The 19866-nt window shown below is 44.7% G+C and overlaps 1 protein-coding gene across 5 annotated transcripts in view; it reads right to left on the bottom strand.

The window, feature by feature from the left end:
* LOC149359422 (multidrug resistance protein mrp-7-like) overlaps positions 1-19866 on the bottom strand; it is a 70495-nt gene that overhangs the window by 12546 nt on the left and 38083 nt on the right. For 4 of the 5 annotated variants that reach the window (XM_089571641.1, XM_089571638.1, XM_089571640.1 and 1 more), the window contains 10 exons: positions 17506-17709; positions 15473-15619; positions 13370-13463; positions 10072-10277; positions 7432-7608; positions 6410-6577; positions 4548-4732; positions 4223-4298; positions 2788-2998; positions 2180-2490 (listed from right to left, as the gene is read on the bottom strand). In XM_089571641.1, the coding sequence (XP_089427767.1) occupies positions 2180-2490; positions 2788-2998; positions 4223-4298; positions 4548-4732; positions 6410-6577; positions 7432-7608; positions 10072-10277; positions 13370-13463; positions 15473-15619; positions 17506-17709 (1779 nt within the window). The remainder of the gene's footprint in view (positions 1-2179; positions 2491-2787; positions 2999-4222; positions 4299-4547; positions 4733-6409; positions 6578-7431; positions 7609-10071; positions 10278-13369; positions 13464-15472; positions 15620-17505; positions 17710-19866) is intronic. The other variant, XM_089571639.1, reaches the window with a different exon arrangement.

A 19866-nucleotide genomic window follows, 5' to 3' on the forward strand; every position in this document is an offset into this window, starting at 1 on the left:
CCCAGGAGTCGCGAAATGTTTTGATACTCCGAACTAAGCCGAATCTACGAAGAAGGAGTACAAAAATGCAAAGCGGAACATTAAATTAGTTTTTCCGAGCAATAAGGATGAAGCAGGCACGAAAACCTACCACAGTAATCAACAACTATTGTAATTTAATAACTAAGGTGAAACGATAGTGCTTTTCGATAAAAAATGAGGAAAGTTAAATAAGATCTACGTGTAAGAGTACTTTCAAGGTCCTTTAAAGATCCGAACTATATCACTGCATTTAGCAACGGGGTACATTTTGTGAAATGTGTTGGGCAAGCAATTGAGTGTTAATTTTTTCGTTATGTCAGACTCGCCTCGTTCAATGCATTCCCATTGCTTTAGTCTGCTTGCCTACAACAAGTTGCACAATTATTTTAATGTGGTTCTAGAGAGATGCGTTTTCGTATTTTCCGCGCATAACTCGTACAGAACACACGGCTGTACGTGCTAGTTGTGAAAAAAAGTAATTCATCGCTATACTCTTTTTGTTCTTAATACGTGCACGCAGGAAGACAGGATGGGACAGACGCTGTCTCATCTGGAACGGAACTGCTTGTTCTTCTGAAATTACTAGTTCCAGAAAGAAAAAAAAACTCGCAGGCCGTTTCCAGTCTTTTTTCGTCAGTTTGTCATGGTTACGATTTCCTGTTAACCTTTGGCGATTTTTTTTTCGTGCTGTATGCACACCCTGGGCAAATCACAGATTAGTTTTCAGCGTTACGTTTAGACACTTGCCATCAAGTCAATCTATTTAAAGGAGAAAAAAAAAAAAGCCCAAGCGCCCTACACAGCGAGCTACGCAGCCCCTGTACGTACGAGAAGTGGCTTTCCCGCACAGCTTAGAACATGATGGCGGACCTTCGCGCAACTCTGCTCCCTGCGGGAGCATATACAGGAACTCTAGTGGCGCTGTGACGCCAGTGCCCTCTCTTGTTAGTTAAGGTAACTAACCAAGCTAAAGAGGGTGCATCGCGGGGAAGCCGACCACAGTGGACCAGCCGGGTGGGTCCCCACATCCTCTACTGGAGTTTCGGACATTGCAGGGTTGAACATTTTTGCTTCTGCATAGATTACCACGCATTGTCCCCCCCCCCCCCCCCCCCCCTAACGCCTGTCTTCTTTCTTTAAGTAACCCATATTTGCACAGTAAAGATGAATGGCTCTCAAGAGAGCTGTGAACCTTCTATGTATCTTTTTAAGTCAGAGCACAGTCGGTGAATGCGTGGCATCTTTTGCCACTTCTTTCAAGTTTATAATGCAGACGTGCTCATGTGCATGGGGCTGACATGCGTCTCAGTGCAATTCTGGCACATCGGCATCAAGTAATTTCTAACGGATCTCGGTTTCTACTGTTTACTCTTCAACGCTTCTTCTCCAAGTTATCGATTTATAGAACTCTTTATTTTTTCACCGCTTAAGTCGAACTACTGCTGTGCGAATAAGCATTTTTCGCTTGGAATGGCTTAAATCAATTGGACAAAACTATTCTCTCAAAGCAGACCTATATGCGTTTCTAAGTCTGTGCAACGCTCGCGAAAATTGAAATAAAGCTTCTATGATCGCGAAACTGCTATAAATTAAAAAAACTGCAGATATTGTAAGCGAAGAGGGAAAGGTGATTGATCAGGAAGGGGAAATGAGAGCTCCTTACCAAACGCTTTGTTCGTCTTACTTTGTGCCCTAACAGGTAACTGCTAACACGTAAGCACTTAATTAGTTTTTTCTAATTTCCTTCCGCGGTGCACAGTAATTCTTTACTGAACACATTTTTTTGCATTATCCTGAACGATATGCATGCACGTGTCATAAAAACACTTTTTGTAATATTTTTGGGCGAATTTAACATCTCTGATGCAACCAGCTTCCAAACGAATGCTTCCTGCGTTTTCATTTCTTTTCTACGGCATTCCTCTAGCATTCATCTCGTTAATGTAAGTGATCATCACGCACTTAATGAAAACTAACTCTCTCGAAAGACGTCTACACGTTACTCGCAGCATTAAACGCACATCAATGGCTTTGCACATGTCAGCGATCCCAAAGGTAATCTCATGGTAGTTTTACTTCTTTTCCTCACCTAAAACTGATATATACTCATAGTGCTGGAGGGGCTAGCGAGCTAACATCTGCTAACCACCAAACTCACCATTACGAAAAAAACGACGATCTGTGTGCCGCAGGCGAGTCCGAACACCAAGGGTGCTTGGGCCCCTATCACAGCGAGGCGTGCCACAATGAACAAGAGATTCTGAAAAAGCTGCTTGTAGTGAACAAAGACACGGTTGTCGTTAACTTCCAGGTCCACGGAGAAACGATTGAAGATCCTGCCCCGCGGCGACGCATCGAAGAAGGAGAGTGGGCTGCCGGCGATTCTTTCCAGCATGTTAGCGTGAAGCTTCAGGGAGCGGTGCCGATTTGACCGGGCCAGCATGACGCCTCCGACAAGCCGGAGAAGAACTGAGAGTTTGCATAACGACAGTCAATGAACAGAACAATATAAAGATCTCAGGAATCGAAAGAAAAGATTTCAGAATAACCATCAGCTTACAAATAGCGTCTACACAATAACTATCTGTCCACACTTGAAATCTTTTTTTTTTCTTGTTATACAAGCGTTGCGATGCGGTATTCATTAAGGTTTGCCGCAAGATAACCGTGAAGCATGCTCCCCGAAATACAACGGCCTTCGGAGCCCATCGCCTGAGACATACAGACATTAAACTTTGGTTGCGTTGGTTAATATAGCCTACTTACCATCACCGGTGCAGAACAGAGCCAGCCATTGAACAATTTCCTGGCTGGAACTGCGTGTTTCCGTCGTGCTGCCCACGCGCATCAGAGCCCACGCTTTGATGGAAAGCAGCTGACCGGCCACAAATACGGCACTGGCTCCGAAGCATAACAATGCGAGCGGTGCCCACACGCCCGAGTATCTGAAGTATTCGACGACGATCTCTAGAAATCCCTGCAAAAGACAGAAGTATGAAGCGATGAAAGAGCGAGGCGGAAACGTCATGTAAGTCGTACAGACCCTGTTGGCTTGCTTCCTCCTTCGCGGAAAGCAAGAAGATTTACTGCATTTATCGGCGCCATTTTTTTTGGCTATCGAAAAGGCAAAAGCTTGAGAGTTTTGTTTTGTCACTCAAAGCCATACCCTTAGACATTTGGAAATCAGGAGTTTGCTGAACGTACACCCACCACGGAAAGTGGTTTCTTCCCACCTAAATTAGAATACCCTCATTCGGGCGGATCATCAAAAGCCTTGAAGGCTGATTTTGAGACAGCGAAGTGTCGACACATTTGTGGAAAGCCCTACTGACATCGCGGCTTCCCTCTCACCTACGCAGCCGCGTCACGTCTCATGGCCAGTTATCTACTCCCCTCACACAGCACTCACCACGACACAGCAGTATCACAGGAAATGATATACGTGCGCCACTTTTGTCTACATTTTCTGCCCTGCATTCCCCAGCTGAATGTTGAGAAGGCTGCATTTCGTGGAGAGCGCAAATTTACTTTCTACCTATACGACACCTCCTCGACAACATCCTCAGCAGCCTTGGATATTCCTCTAAAACTATTATATGTACTGGCTATCCGGATTGTACAAAACGCCATCAGGAGCTGCCGCTCATCCATAACGCCGCGGCTGACAGACCCATGCTATGGATTTTAAACTTTGTGCGTGAGCCGAGCGTCACTGCAACAGTGTGGTGTTTAACCTTGTTCAAGGCTTTAGACTTCGAGTTCATTTTCACTTGGAACAAAAGCTTCCCATCATCGGCAGCACACTTTTTCTTCTCCACAGTGAGTTCAGCTTGCAATATCGGGGTCAAAAGTGACTAAGCCCTCCCTCTAAGTTCCAAACAGTGCCACACTGCATGTGGGCGCCCCATGACGATGCACTCCTGGTATCAAAACCGATGCCTACATTGAACGTTCCTGAAACGCAGCTTATGCGCCTTGCCATTCCTTGCAGTAATCACGATCAAAAATGAGTGGGAGAGAGGTGCATGCGAAAGAACGTTACCCACTGAAGTGCTTCCTCGACACGTACGGATCGCCTATAGTGAACTCAGGATCGCCTTAAGCTCAGTTATCTGACTATCATTTTCGCCTATTGAAGTATCAGAGCAAAAAATCACTCCATCCCTCGAACAAAACAGACTGAGCTTTCGAACTTTCTGACCTTTTTAGTCGTCATTCCTTCTTCCTTGACCACGCGCAGTGCTTCTTCGTCTTCCATCAAGAGCTGTTCCCCGTGCCTGAAAAAGAGACTAAAAAGTTAGTGATACTCTGATGTTTCAAAACAAAAAAACTGGCAGGGGAAGCCATGCGTGTTACATGTATCAGAAGCCAAGCTGTTGGAATCTCTTGAAAAAGAACTCCAGCGGCCATAGCTGTGGAAGCATGCGTGTTGCTTTTGCGCCGCGTACACATGCACAAACTATAAATTTCAAAATATCTAAACATCTGTATTGCTCATGACGCATGTTGTTCTTCTACTGTCTCACCTGAAGCTGTTGGAGCTTTTAGGCGAACGCGAAGGGCTTTTTTCCTCGAACAACATCACCGGCGCTCCAGGGTGTTCTTTCATTTCGCTAAGGTCACGAAATGAGAGTGTCGTCTTCTCGTGCATCAGCACCCACTGGTCGACACAGAGAGGCAGCCGGGTGTTGTTTGTAACCAGCATTCGAGTCTGCAAAGACGAACATGTAGGTCAACAACCTTTAAGAAAAAGTCGTATTCGTGGAAGCTATAGACAGATTGAAGGAAATGTTATTTTCACTGCGAGCTGCTTTTAAAATAAGTACAGTAATCGTGCGAATGTTAGCCACGAACTGTTTTTTTTCTTGGGGAAAATAACCGCCCGGTATACGCTGCCCAGCAATCCAGCATTTCATCTGATTTCAGCCCAAAATTAAGAAAAAACGGCAAATTGTAGTGTAAGTATTCTAGAAAGAATTCACGCCTGTGCTGCTATACGCGGCGAACAGGTGGCGAGATGACTCCCGCGCAATACAAGAACATTTGGTCGCGAAAAAGCTCTGGGAAGAACAGAATGATCATTGGTCGCTGTCTCCTACCTTGACTAACATTAACTGAAGTTTTCTTTCAAATAAAACGTCCTTTCTTCTCTTTTAGGCTGCACTGCATATTGCTGCCTGCACAGGCATTCCTGCACTGCATAGCCATTCCTTTCAGCGGCACTTTCCTATTCCCCCGGGAGTTTTAAAAGCTCACGATCATTTCACTTGAGTCCGTAGCATTAATTACGTTAATGATCACAATCAGATGATGGCCTCTATATCTTGCCACGCTTGAGCAACCGCAGCCAACTTACATAGAAGGTGCATATGTTATTTTGCGGATCTATCATTTGGGGTGCACGCCAAACTGTTGTTCAGTTTTTGCCATTAAAACACCAATGAAATGCTGTAATAGACAGCAACAGCGTTTGTGTGCGGGAGTATAACGAAGGCTTAACTCTCCTACACTAGCTGTTTGTATTCTTTTGCTTAGTCGCCCCACTCCTTTTTTTTCATTAAGGTGCTTGTTTTATGCACATTGATTGGACACAATAACTCGAAGCTAAAGACCTTACTCTGGAATGCACTAAAGCTTGATTTGTTATAGCTATTTACGAAGTTACTCTTGTCCGCATGATAAGCAGTTGCTCTTTCTTGTAATGAACAAAGCGGCAAAAAAGACGAGCACAAGCGAGTCACGTTGGACAAGACGGATTGTCCTGTATTAATCGGTTTCGTGCTTCTTTTGTTGAATTGTTTTTGAGTGGGCGCAGTCAGGCTGATGATGATGATGACTTCACAAGAAGATTGTGTGCCAACTAAACCAGACACAAGTTTTACATAATCATCTAAATCCACTCTTAACTCTCCGCAAACCTTTAGACCACTGTGTGAAATGCGAAAAAGTTACCCTTTTGAGTGTGTATGATACCTCATATATGGTTCCGAATGAAACAAAGAGCAAGCTTTACCTGAATGCGAATTTTTCGTTGCGTCGAGTGCATTTGAAGGAGGCCAATGCCAGTAGTCTTCCCGAATACTAAATACCTGTGTTGTAATATGACTTCTCGCATGTGTTTACGGCTGCAAGGTAGCGCACAAATACGCCCCGTACGTTTTCATCGTGCAAATAGAGTGATTCTCAAGCAGCAGAGGTAATTCGCCCAGTATTGCAAATTGATGGTTTCACTCTGGTCCTCTGTTGGAAAGGCCTTTGCCAATGCATTTCCAATATTGGGCCAATTACCTCTGCTGCTGGGGTTAGAGTTCGTGTAGTCTGTATAGTGAGAGAATTTCGTGCTCTAAAGTCTCGAAAAACTCGTTTTTCGTGTCAGTCCTCCTTTTACCTTGTCGTTAAGCATGCCGGCCTGGCCGATGACATTCTCGAAGATACTTGAGGCCACACGACTGTCTTGCGAGCTGGTGGGATCGTCCAGGAGGTAAATGTCGCTTTGCGAGTACACGGCTCGTGCAAGGGCGACTCGCTGCTTCTGCCCTCCACTCAACATTTCGCCCTGTATAGTTACAGCAGAAAGCAAGTTTCATACGATCCGGTCAGCAAATGTCATTGCAGTATACTTTGAGTTTAAAAAAAGCTCTTGTTTTACATTACATTTATACGAATTCATCTCCGCCTCTATCTGTATATCTATTCACAACTCAAGTCCGCAGATCTGCGGAGTTGTGTGACTCGAGAAACTGGGATCAATTCATCACCTCACTTGCACCCATAGTAATATTCCGTGTATATTACTCCCAACCCATCTTTTTATTTTGCCAAGGCCATAAAAATTTAATATTACATCGCAATTTGGCGTCAGTAGCAAACTTTGGTATTAACGACATACGACTTAGACATTCGGCACTGATAATAACGTTGCCGTCACAGTTCATACGACATAAAGTTATCTTCTCTCTCGTTTCACGTCTGTTAGTACAGTGCCACTTACCTCGAATGTTTCGGCACATTTCTCAAATGATGATGTGTTCTTCGAAACATGCGTGCTTTTCAACAGGTGCTGCATTTTTCGTTATTCATACCATTTCTGTTATTATGCATGTAACACGAACATCATATGAAACCATTCGTCTCGAAAAGAGGCTTAAGACGTACTCGCACGGAAAAAACCACGACTTTCAACAGGACGAAGACCAGAACTGCACAAGACGAGGTTTTTTCTTACAAGCATGTTGGACCAACTGAACCAAAAACTACATTTGTTGAAGCTTAAGACGCTTGACGAGTTAATAACTTTTGTTTCTTATGAGGCCAAAATGGTCAACTAACCTTCAGTGCAACCTTCCAGAAAGAATGATGTCACGTTTCGTTCAGTGGGCAACGTCATAGGTCGAGTGACTTATCTCTTACCTTTTCGCCAGCTTCAGTGAGGTCGCCGCTAGGCATTCTGCTGATGTCGCGAGCCAGTTGGCAAGCGTTCAAAACGTTGTCGTAAAACACCTCGTCAAATTTCTTGCCGAATGTTATGTTGTCCCTTATTGTCATGTTCATTATATGATTTCCCTGCGGTATGACGCCTACTTTACCCTGAAAGAGGAAAACAACGACGACTGAATTGGCATGTGTGAAGTAGCATTAATTCAGCTGCAGAAAACTATGAAACGTACGCAACGTCTTTTGAACCCTCAGCTTTTGAATAGTGACTCATTGGTATAAATACCCGGCCGCCAGGACCCTCCACACATACTCTCCAAATAACCACAAACTCTTGAGCGAGCAAGTTATCTTGTATCCCACTCAAAACATGTAATGCACAGTCTTAACTGTCCTCACAATTAATTTCAAACACCGCAACCCTGAGGCTTTTTGTGCCTGCGAAAACTCGCGTAGAAGTCGCCAGTTTCCTCGAAGGCCTCCGCTACGTCGTGGCTATGAGCGCACTGCTAATCTAGAGGGCAAACGACATCAATCAAATTACTTTAATGCGATGGTTTTACGGTTTGTGGGGTTTAACGTCCCAAAGACCTCAGGCTATGAGGGACGCGGTAGTAGAGGGCTCCGGGTAATTTCGACCACCTGAGGTTCTTTAACGTGCACTGACATCGCGCAGTACACGGCCTCTTACATTTCGCCTCTTTCGAAAGGCAACCGTCGTAGCAGAGATCGAACCCGCGCTTTTCCGGTAAGCAGCCGAGCACTGACCACTGACCACTGAGCTACGACCACTGAGCTACCGCGGCGGCACACCTGTAATGTGACGTGAGTAGGGTTGATTTTTACAGGTAACCCTGTCCACGTACGTCCCAGGTCCACGTACGTTTACAGGTCCACGTACGTCCGCTCTCTGCTTGCTAAATGCAGAAATTTTGCCCTTGTTTCTGTTATTCCTGATGTTTCACACACGGATTCATACCTTACTGTCGCTTGTTTGAACAATATAAGTACAACCCATGTTTTTCCAGTAATGTTTGTGGCGTTATCACTACTCAAGAATGTTTGTGGCGTTACCACTACTCAAGGTAAAACAATGCCTTAGGCGGCGCTATAATTTTGGTTTAGTTTTGGTTCCTCGCATTTTGTTGCCTTAAACGCATCAATCATATATCTGTAGAATTTGTTTTCACGAACTAAGACAACAAGCCTGAAGAAATAAGATACGACGCACAAATCGAATGTTCACAAAACCCTTGGAGCTGCCTTTAATGGCTGAGCTCTAAGTAGCTGCAATACACAAAGCGGCAAGACAAGATAGCCATCTTGTGGGAGTTTGCCAAAATGCTTCGTTTAATAAACTGGTTCTGAAAGGCTCCTTCCGGCAGGTTCCTGTCTAGTTCTGAGCCTTTCCGCTACTTCCCAGGGGAGATCAGGGGAGTGTCCCCGGGCCCGCTCCCCCGGCTGTGGGTCGCTATGGTAGCTTTCCCCTCGAATTTTTTTCCTTTTTTTCGTACCTACGGGTGGTACAATTATCATTGCCCTTAGGCCTCTTCTTTTATTTTCAAATTGAATTAAACCTGTTGTACGTATGCGGTGCAGGCAGGGGCTTATTATTTTTCATTCTTTCTGATTGCCCCAACCTAATATATGTCTAGCTTGGAGGAGCATGCCATGCTTAATGGCTTCTGGTTTGGTTTATCGAATTTGTAGTCCCAAAGTGGCTCAGGCTATGGGGACGCCGTAGTGGAGGGCTCCAGAAAATTTAAATCACCTGGGGTTCTTTAACGCGCATTGACATCGCACAGTACACGGGCCTCTAGAATTTCGCCTCCATCGATATTCGACCGCCGCGGCCAGGATCAAATCTGCGTCTTTCGGGCCAGCATCCAGCACCATAATCAATGAGCCACCGCGGCGGCTTTAATTGCTTCTCCTGATATGGCATTGATTTCGATAGCTTCTCTCCTGTGGAAGAAAGAGATTTGCCAGCTTCCACGTATAGTAAAGAAAGTGACATTTAAACTTGCGCTTTGTCAAAATCAAAAATTAAAAAAGCAGTACGGTAAACACCAACGGCTGATGACTCTTTGCACTGCACTGGGCTTGTAGCGTGTTTCAGTGCACCTTTAACTCAGCGCATCATATACCATTCTTCTGAAACATTTCGTCTCCTGACAAATTTCTAATGAGTAAAAAGGCTTGGGAAAACATTTTGGGTATTTCGGAGCAATAGCGCAAACAGGATACGGGACCAAGAACGAGTAGACACACACAGCGCTACTCGTTCTTGGTCCCTTGTCCTGTTTGCGCTATTGCTCCGAAGTATGAACCAACAAGCCCGAATTTCAACGTTGTTAAAGCATATTTTTGGTATCTTGAATGCCTCGGAGTTGTCTAAAAGCAAACAAATCTTGTTCTCGTACAGACATCTTTCTTTTGCTGCACTGCAGAGGCACAATCGTATTTTTTTTGAAAAAACTACCTAATTTTCGCTCAACAATCATTACATAAAACTGGCTACATGTATGTTAGGCGACTGCGGCCGTTGTGTTCCCAGCGCAAAAAAAAAATTGCTTTGCAATTCCGTCTGCTCAACACAACTGACTGTATACTCACATTGCGTGCTATACAGCCACTCAAAAGTCTCATGTCTCCAGAAATAGCCGAAAGGAGCGAAGACTTTCCGCTTCCCACGGTACCGACGACGCCGACGAGGGAACCGCTCTTGACGGATAGATTGATGCCAGCCAGGGTCGGGTTATCCACGACACTGTCCCTCTTGGCCCAGGCGAAGGAACAGTCCTTTATGCTGATCTCGCCGACTGCGATGCAGTGTATTGTAGCAGCATGTAGATGTCGCAAAGGTAACGAACACACCTTATTCAAACTAAGCCTCTGTCATGACGCGTTTTCTTTTATAACAAACTTCCGGCACCCTTGTCAGATAATCGCGGAAAACGCCAATTCTGACAACTGACAAAGAGGCCCGTTGAGTCGAAATTATCTGGAGCCCACTACTACGGCGTCCCTCATAATCTGAGTCTCCTTTGGCTGTTAAACCCCAGAGAACCGAACAATATGCCACGTGAGAAAACCAACTTTAAAGAGTACTCGAAAGCATCTTTTTCACGTTTGATATCTCGTACGACATAGCCGATTAGAAATTTTTTAACACTGAACTCACTTTCTGTGCTGACCACTTTGAAATTGGCAAGTACGATATTTTGCCCTTTAAGAAATCAATTAAATTCTAAAAGTTAAATTTTAGGTTATACAGTTGTGTTTAATTTCCACTGCACCGTGTAAATTACGCCTACCTTGCCGTACAATCCACTAGCTTTTAAAAGAAAACTCTGCACCTTATGGTTTCCAAAACACCCCGTATACATTTCTCTAATAAACTATTCGTAGTAACTAGTTCGAGTCGACCAGTGGGTGGCTGCCGCCCAAAGACAAATCCTTGTGCAAGATATTGTGCTCTCGCCATCCCAGCACTAAACTAAAAGCTTTTCAATCAATGCTATCAGCCTTCATCTGACTTTTCTGATGACTTTGGCAAGCGCTAGTCCTCTTTCTTGCACCAGGCGACGGAGCAAAAAAGTATGCCTTGGTAAAATAGAGATGGCAGTTCAAATTTGGCGCCGTAAGCATTGAAATACGTCACTTCCGGATAATTCATCTACACACAACTTCATGTGCACCTTAAGCGCGTACGTTCGTTTTTGTGCAAAAAAAAAAAACAGAACTCGTTCCCCTGCAAGGCTTTTGACGACTTTTTCTTTGTTTCACAGGATGATCTAGCATTGTTTCATTCTTGGTAACGAACTCGCCATTGGCCTTACCATCACACTGTGCTTCATAAAAGTTAATTAGTAAATTTACATATTAAGGTCGTCAATTGGCCTGATTTTCAATATGACTGACATCCTGCGCGGCTGAAAAAATCAAACATTTTTATCTTCAACTTTCTTTAACTACGAAGTTTCTGAGAAAGCTGTATAGCTTTCCTCTGTAGCCGTATGGCTGCGCTCAGGTGGATGCCAATGAGTAATTACTCCCTTATTACAAATTTACTCCACCTTGGGGGATTCCCCTAAACATTTGACCACCACAGTTCCCACTTCGAGTTATTGATCAATTCGCTCTCGCCCTACCATAAGCTTGCCGTCCTGGTTAGCTCAATTGGCAGAGCGACTGCTCCGGTGAAGCAGTGGTCCTGGGTTCGAACCCCGGACCAGGACGAATTTTTCTTTAACTACGAAGTTTCTGAGAAAGCTGTACAGCTTTCCTCTGTAGCCGTATGGCTGCGCTCAGGTGGATTCCAATGAGTAATTACTCCCTTATTACAAATTTACTCCACCTTGGGGGATTCCCCTAAACATTTGACCAACACAGTTCCCACTTCGAGTTATTGATCAATTCGCTCTCGCCCTACCATAAGCTTGCCGTCCTGGTTAGCTCAATTGGTAGAACGACTGCTCCGGTGAAGCGGTGGTACTGGGTTCGAACCCCGGACCAGGACGAATTTTTCTTTAACTACGAAGTTTCTGAGAAAGCTGTATAGCTTTCCTCTGTAGCCGTATGGCTGCGCTCAGGTGGATGCCAATGAGTAATTACTCCCTTATTACAATATTTCTAGAAATTTCTTATAGTTCCGGCTGAAACATTCGGTATATATACGTCGTTTATGTACAGCACGACACCTAAATGTAGAAAGTTCAGTTTTATAGTGTGTAACGTCCCAAAGTGGCTCAGGCTACGAGGGACACCGAGTGGAGGGCTCCGGATAATTTCGACCACCTGATGTTTTTTGCCGTGCACTGAAATCGCACAGTAACGGGCCTCTAGCATTCCGCCTACATCAAAATGCGACCGCCGCGGCCGGGATCGAACCCGTGTCTTTCGGGTCAGCAGCCGAGCACCATAACCACCGAGCCACCGCGGCGACTTAAATATATAAAGTGTATGAGGGCCTCTTACAATGAGTAGAAAGGGAAAACAAATAATGTACAAGTTGCTGTGCGACGTCCCGAAGGTGACACCGTAGTTGAAGGCTCCGATTGATTTCGAGCTCCTGAGGTTTTTCTGACGATTAGTGACATAGCACAAGACGCGAAAGTAAGTTCTTGCATTCTGCCTTTAATTAAATGCGGCAGAGATTCCATCCCACGGCATTGGGATCGAAAGTCGAAAGCGAACATCGCACAGCCTATGCGACGGCTTATTGAAAATAATTAAAGACAACGACGATTATTTCGGCCATCGAGTATACCTCGAAAGCGCATAATGCCTGCCATTTGCAAACATTTTTTTTTTTGCATGATCTACCCTCACTTCCAATTCTAAGAACAAAAAAAAAACTGGTGGCCGATCATACGATGTAATGCGACAAAAGTTGCACATCTCGGTTTTGTATTCATCTCCTTTCCACTGCGTCTCTCAATTTGATTTCGTCGTCGCTTTTTCGTTCCCCTGCTGGGTAGGTGTTGGGTGGAGGCGTTTTGGAGGATGGAAGAAGGTGGAGTTTGATGGGTGGTGGGCTCCCTTCACTCTTTTGCCGAGGCATCGGCCTCAGCTTCAGACAGCGGACCATGTCGTTTGAGAATGGTATCCCTTATGAAAATTGTCTATAGACTGTCTACAGACATGGACTATTTCCTTCCTATAGATATTTCCTTTCGTCAATTCATAGTCTGTAGAGTGTCTCAAAAATAGTCTGAAGTGTATTGCCATAAATATATGATTGTTTATGTACTGTCAATAGGATTTCTATTGCCTATAGGCTAGTCTATAGAATATCTATAGAAAGTCTATAAACTTTATAGACAAAAGTGTATAGACTGTCTATAGACTGTCGAAAGGAATTTTTTAAAGGTACTTCTACTGCAAGGCATTAAAAAGTTATGGTTCTTACTTGGAACTTCAGGATCATGCAGCTTTCCATCTTCGTCCTCGCAATGCTCCTCTTCTGCAAAGAATGCAGCTAATCTTCTGCAGCTCCGAAACGCCTTGAGAGAGAAAAAAGAAACGATGAAATAGAATCGGCGTAGATGATGGAAATTCTTAAAAAAATCACTAAATGTTTCCCCGGTTTGCTTTTTGCTTCTGCCATACAAGTCAGGAACCAACGATTTTACCGACAGATTTGGTACATTTTGTTGTGGACTATTACGCAGTCTATGCAGATAAAAAATTCTTGAGGGCTGTTGCAGGATATATGCAGAAGTAATTGCACACCAGTCATCATGTACTTAGAGAGATGGACACGCGTAAAAACCCAAATCAAACTACCCCAGAATTCCGCCTGCAACTGATGGGCACAGCTTAGGACCCTTCTGGCAACTGACTTAGGCTGGCAAAAGAAATATTGCTCGACCATACTGTGCTCGTTAAACCTAGACCGGAAGCACATGCACGAGTGGTAATAAGGGAGCATCACATTCAAGAAATGAATTGGCTTTTACACCTGCATCAAGCATGAGAGGCAGTAAGGGTGTTATGCTTGTTTAGAAAAAGCACATAAAAATGTCATGTTTCTAACCCATATACTAAATGAGTCATTTTAGGCTGCATGCTATTAAGGGGTTCGATTTAAAATTGTTTTGACTAGCAATTTACATCAGCAATCAAACACGCCGCACTGATGTATCATTCTTGTTGTCTTGAGAGTTGTGCAACTGAACAACACTAACGTGAAAGCCGGTAACCTCAAGGTGGTCCCAACAAATGAAGTGTTATTCAAATCTGTTCCGCGGTAGCTGCTGTTAAAAGCAGTTGCCTTATGACAACATGCAAGAGGAGGTTTTTAAAGCCCTTTGACTTGAAGTATGTTCGTACAGTATATTCAGAAGCACACTATGTTCACACTAATGAATGTACTCCTTACCTTGGTAATCATAATGGCGCACTTTGATAGAAATGAGCCATGAAATGAGCGAACAAAGGCTACTCGTTTTGCTCAACAAGTTTTCATCTTTGGGATGTACCTTAATTGAGTAATGCTGTTTAAACATTCTGCATTCGCCTAAAAATTTCCAGTGGTCGAATTCCAAGGAGCACATCATTTTTCAAAACACCAGTCTCCATAAGCGGCTACATTCTTCCACTACCGGAGCACTGTGCTCTCGGCGTGCCAAAGTAAGAACATAGGTGTGACTGTTGACGACACCAACGGAGCACTGAAATCGTGACCTCCTTGTCAGACCTGAAGCACATTTCCTTGAGATGTCCCTTCATCTGGTGGCCCAACAAGCAAATTCCAGATGGTGCACGGACCGGACTGCGGAATGGGTGAGGTTTGCATGCTATGAGTTTTGTTATTCGACGGCGGTGTACACAGGGACGTACATCGATGGCTGAAGGATATTGCCGCCAGTAACGCATATATCCGAAAGAGATAAATGCTCCTGTGGTAAAAGGTACTCCAAACCTTCATTTAATATTGACGCCTTTTAGCTGTCAGGGATGATATAACCCATGTGGCAATGCTCGCTGTACACATCTCGTACAATCCCGAAATAAACCTTCTCAGTCCATGCAGGTTTCAAGCGTCTCCGAGTCATCGTCGTGGCAGCAGAAGGCAAGACGCTTGATCAGTCATACCTCAACTTGTGGCCGCTGATAACATCATTATTTAAACTTGGACTGGTTGGTGTGCATAGAAATCTAGTTGATCATTAAAACACCCTGCAATACGGCCTAAAAGCAGCTGTGGGAAGCAACAGATCTTAGCTTGCATGAAGTCCTTCGCCACTGCGACTTCAGCTGTCCTGAAGAAGCCCTCAGTAAAAGTCACTTCAACTCTTTGAACACGATTATGAGTTTCTGTGGCGTTACGAAAACATTGGTCGATCGAGATACAGGTGTCTTCATTATTTCTTTTCAAAGGTTTCTGACTGACTCTGTGATAAACGCGTTTTAAGCATATTTTTTCATAACGTGATATTGATTCTAGCCATCTAAGACTGCAGAGAGAGTTGGTCCAATCAATTTCAGGTTCTAACCACAGAATACCCACCTGGCTTTTCATCCTGAGGACGTGTGGCATGCTTGTCCCGAGGGAATCCGTTATCGTGAGCATGTAGACGCAGGAAAACAATGTAGCAGCGCTGAATGCTGTATCAGGGTTGGTGACACTCACAGTTCCAAAAGCAGCAATTATCATCTGAAAAAAAAAAAATAGATCTCAATAACGTAATAAAAACAGTCTCGAAAATGTTCACTTTGAAACCATAATGACAGTAAGTTTTCCGTTCACTCAGTCTCGCCCTAAAGTAGGCATTCAATGAAAACGCCCTCGTCAAAGCATACCTGACAAACACTTGAGTGACCGAAGAGCAAAACATGTTGAATGAAGCAACGCAAGGGAAGTGGTGCTCACTGCAGTAACAAAGTACGAAGTAGAAAGCAGGAAAGCATCGCGAAGACATAATGGCAAACACCACGATACCAGACCGGTGGTAACGCTATGTAGACACTGCACAGTGGATTGGATGCGCTTCCACGAAAACTAATACTTGAAAATCGCCGCTTCTACGACTGTCTGTGACGATATTAGAAGGCGCCGACCAAAAGAAAGGATGAGATGACGTTTCGGCTCCCCCACGGGAGCCTTGTTCACGTGCTACCGGACACGCGTTTTGCACATTCCTACAGTTGCCGTCCTTAATTCTAAGTTGATTGCAGCCGTCGGCGTCTCTTGACCTCATTCAGGTGAAAACGAGGTGTTCAACGCGCACCCTAGTGCTTTACACACGCATGCAGCGCCCTCTCTGGGATGTGGATGTTCATATTTTAAGTCATAACCCACACGAACTGCGCCTGTACTGCCTGCTCAAATAAATGGCTCCCTCGTCATTCGGTGGGCAAGCACTGTTGCACTGAAGCCGACTAAAGAATCACAAAAAAAAATGTGAATGGAGTACTCGTTAAAGCTGAAGCCTGTAAACCAAACAAAGCAGCACAACATGTACGACATAGCTATACAAAATTGATCTGGCACTGGCGTTTTTTTTTCGATCCTTGTGCACAGACTTCATCGTTACCGAGACGGGGCCCTCTAAAAGCCTTTTAATGTCAAAACTTTGCAATAATTAAAGGCCCATTCACACGGCGGTCCATTCGCCGGCGGCCCGCGCATCACGTGTTCATGCGTCACCACATTGAGAGGCGCGCTGTCGCCCCGCGGTCTGGTCAGCGCGCCTCTCAACGTGATGACCCATGAACACGTAGTGCGCGGGCCGCGGGCGAACGGACCGTCGTGTGAATCGCCCTTTAGTGTAGTGTGAGCGGAGCAGTCACGTGAAACTACTTCGGGTGAAGAGAAACGCGGAACAGAAACCCCGTAGAAGATGTGTTTCTTTGATTGTTTCTCGAAGAAATTACTTTTTAAAAATTTTTGCGAAGTTATGACAGCAATAGTACACGTTTCTTTACCCTATGATGGTATAGAAGCTCTCACACTTTGCAACATGAGAAATATGGTGATGGGTCATCTCCCACAAAACTGGGAAAACTGCTAATGAAACAAGAAACAAAGCTATGGCTTCATTGTTTTCTCTTTACACAAATCACCGGTAGTTAAACGCAGCATTAGCATTGCCAAGCGTCTTACTTTTAGTAGTGCATAATCTACGTTTGCGGAAATTTATAACGACCAGACATGGCGTTATGTTTTGCCCACTATGGTCACTCCTGCAGCCAACTGAAGGCGGTTCAACAATCTTAACAGCTTTCATTGAGAGGACGCCACCAATCTGTCGTTTGCGGCACATGCTAATCGTCGCTTTATGACTTGTGTTGGTGATGAAGGACCCAGGCGTGCGATGCATGGTAGCTATAGTTAATTCTTCTCTGCATCTCAAACAAAGGTTATACGTCTAATTCAAATAAATAAAAGTGGACAAAGCTCAGAGCACAGTACACGTGGCTGTACTCAATATCTGTAGCTTGTTTCAGGAAACTTCTAACAGGTAAACGAAGGACAAGCGTAGGTTCAACCACGAAAAATATTTTCACACAAAAACACTTTGTCAGTAGCCGGTTCCTTACCACCGAACTAGATGCGCTGAACAGCGTGTCGAGAACGGTCTCCAGCACGTTGAAGCGGTATGCCTGGTCGATTTCCTTCGTGCGGAGCTGAAGAAGGCTCTTTTGAAAGACGTTCTCTAAAGCTGACATTTTGATTGGACGTATGGACAGCAGGAAGTCGGTAAACTTCCTCAGCCGCTCGTCTCGGTACTTGTAGAGTATTCTCTGTGGAGAAAAAGCAAGACAGCCAGTTTTATTGCGACTTCGTTTCTGAAAGTTACTTTCCCGTCTAAGCTAAATGAGACAAAAATTTTGCTCGTGGATTTCTTACCACAGGCTTACAAATTCAATGGGCATTTTTTATGCCTTTTTTCTGAATAGCATCGACAGCAGAAACGTTTGCATTCAAGTCCTACTACATCCAAGTGCAGTGCAAATCAACATTTGTACTGCACATCACCAAGTGCCACTGATGACTTCTTTGATATGCTTGAAGGACTGCCTTGTAAGCGACTGTAGTGTCCTAAAACGCGAAGGTCGTTCGCCAGTGAAATGAGCAAAACTGCTGTACATAGCACGTTGCGCTCTGTCTTCTTACAAACGTTCTGTGACAAGTGCTAACCACTGTTCAACCAACGCTACACATTCGTTTGACAAGTGAGCGCAGCGTGACAAATACAATACTTCGGCCAAACACTGAAAGGGAGAGTTATATTCCCACAGTAGCCTACCTGAAGGTAGGCCAAACACTGAAAGGGAGAGTTATATTCCCACAGTAGCCTACCTGAAGGTAGGCCAAACACTGAAAGGGAGAGTTATATTCCCACAGTAGTCTACCTGAAGGTAGGCCAAACACTGAAAGGGAGAGTTATATTCCCACAGTAGCCTACCTGAAGGTAGGCCAAACACTGAAAGAGAGAGTTATATTCCCACAGTAGCCTACCAGGCTACTGTGGGAATATAACTCTCCCTTTCAGTGTTTGGCCTACCTTCAGGTAGGCTACTGTGGGAATATAACTCTCCCTTTCAGTGTTTGGCCTACCTTCAGGTAGGCTACTGTGGGAATATAACTCTCCCTTTCAGTGTTTGGCCTACCTTCAGGTACGCTACCGTGGCAATTTTGCTGTAGGATGCCAGTCTAGCGCCTCGAACAGAGGGCCGCCGCAGTGGCGGAGTGGTTATGGTGCTCGGCTGCTGACCCGAAGGACGCAGGTTCGCTCCTGGTTTCGGCTGTCGCATTTCGATGGATGCGAAATGCTAGAGGCCCGTCTACTGTGCGATGTCGCGGCACGTAAAAAAACCCAGGTGGTCGAAATTACCCAGAGTCATATACTACGGCATCCCTCATATTCTGAGTCACTTTGATGCGTCAAACACTATAAAGCCAACTAAGCCAAGCCTCTAAAGGAAGCTTCATTTTTGTCTAGAATATACATCGATATATGCCTTCTCGAAACCACATCCAGAAAGCAGAAAAGAAGCTTTGCTTTCCAGTACAACTTAAAGTGGGTTCAAGAGGCAAGCTACATTCCTTAAGACTTAGATGCATTGCTGATGGAAAACGGCGTTAGTAGGCAGAGATTTAAGAGAGAACGCGAAGAACCTTTACAAATGAAACGCAATGGTGCAAGCAGAGGCACTGCTAGGAGAAGTTTTTGCGATCTGCGGTGACAGAGACCTAGGGAAAGACAAAGCCTTGTTGAATTTTCGAAACTTATATTTTAAAAGAATACGAGCCCAAACGTAAATATTTCTTTCGGATACCCTGAACGCACACTTTGAAAAACTCCACGTGCATACTAAAAATCTGCAGGGTACGCTTAAGTCAGATTAGGCGTTAAAAGTGGAATGCGACAGCTATAGATTTCGCATTTGTCGCAGCTTCTGTAGCCACTCCTCTGAGTGCTTGCGTCATTTCCTTTGCAATTGCCGTTCCGTCAACTGCTATATTAGGACTGCTGCTAGCTGCAGTAGCAAGTTGTCCGCTATGCTGTGACGGTGCATACATTTACATACATCACATTATTTGCTTATTTATAATTTATATTCTCAATCTCGGTCACTGTCTATAAACTGTAGGTTGCTCACAACCCGGTGGGAAGGCTGTGATGGCGCCACAAGGTCACGCGACCTCTGTCGACTTATCAATAATTTACTTGCCCCCTGCCTTGGTGGGAAGGTTGCTCACGATCCAGTGGCCAGGCTGTCACCTGCCAAGGTGGGCAGGTTCTATGAAGTCACAAAGTCACATCACCTCTCTCGACGAAACAGCGAATTTCGTGACACCGGAAATGAGCGCAGTATTGGTGTGACAACGACCCTAACGCCATCACTGAATTCATGAAGTCGCACTGAACGTAGTGACGCCTAATGTCTGTGAGC

This window comes from Amblyomma mixtum, chromosome 2, assembly GCF_055824585.1.
Source record: "Amblyomma mixtum isolate Tamu chromosome 2, ASM5582458v1, whole genome shotgun sequence".
NCBI classification, from domain to species: Eukaryota; Metazoa; Arthropoda; class Arachnida; order Ixodida; family Ixodidae; genus Amblyomma; species Amblyomma mixtum.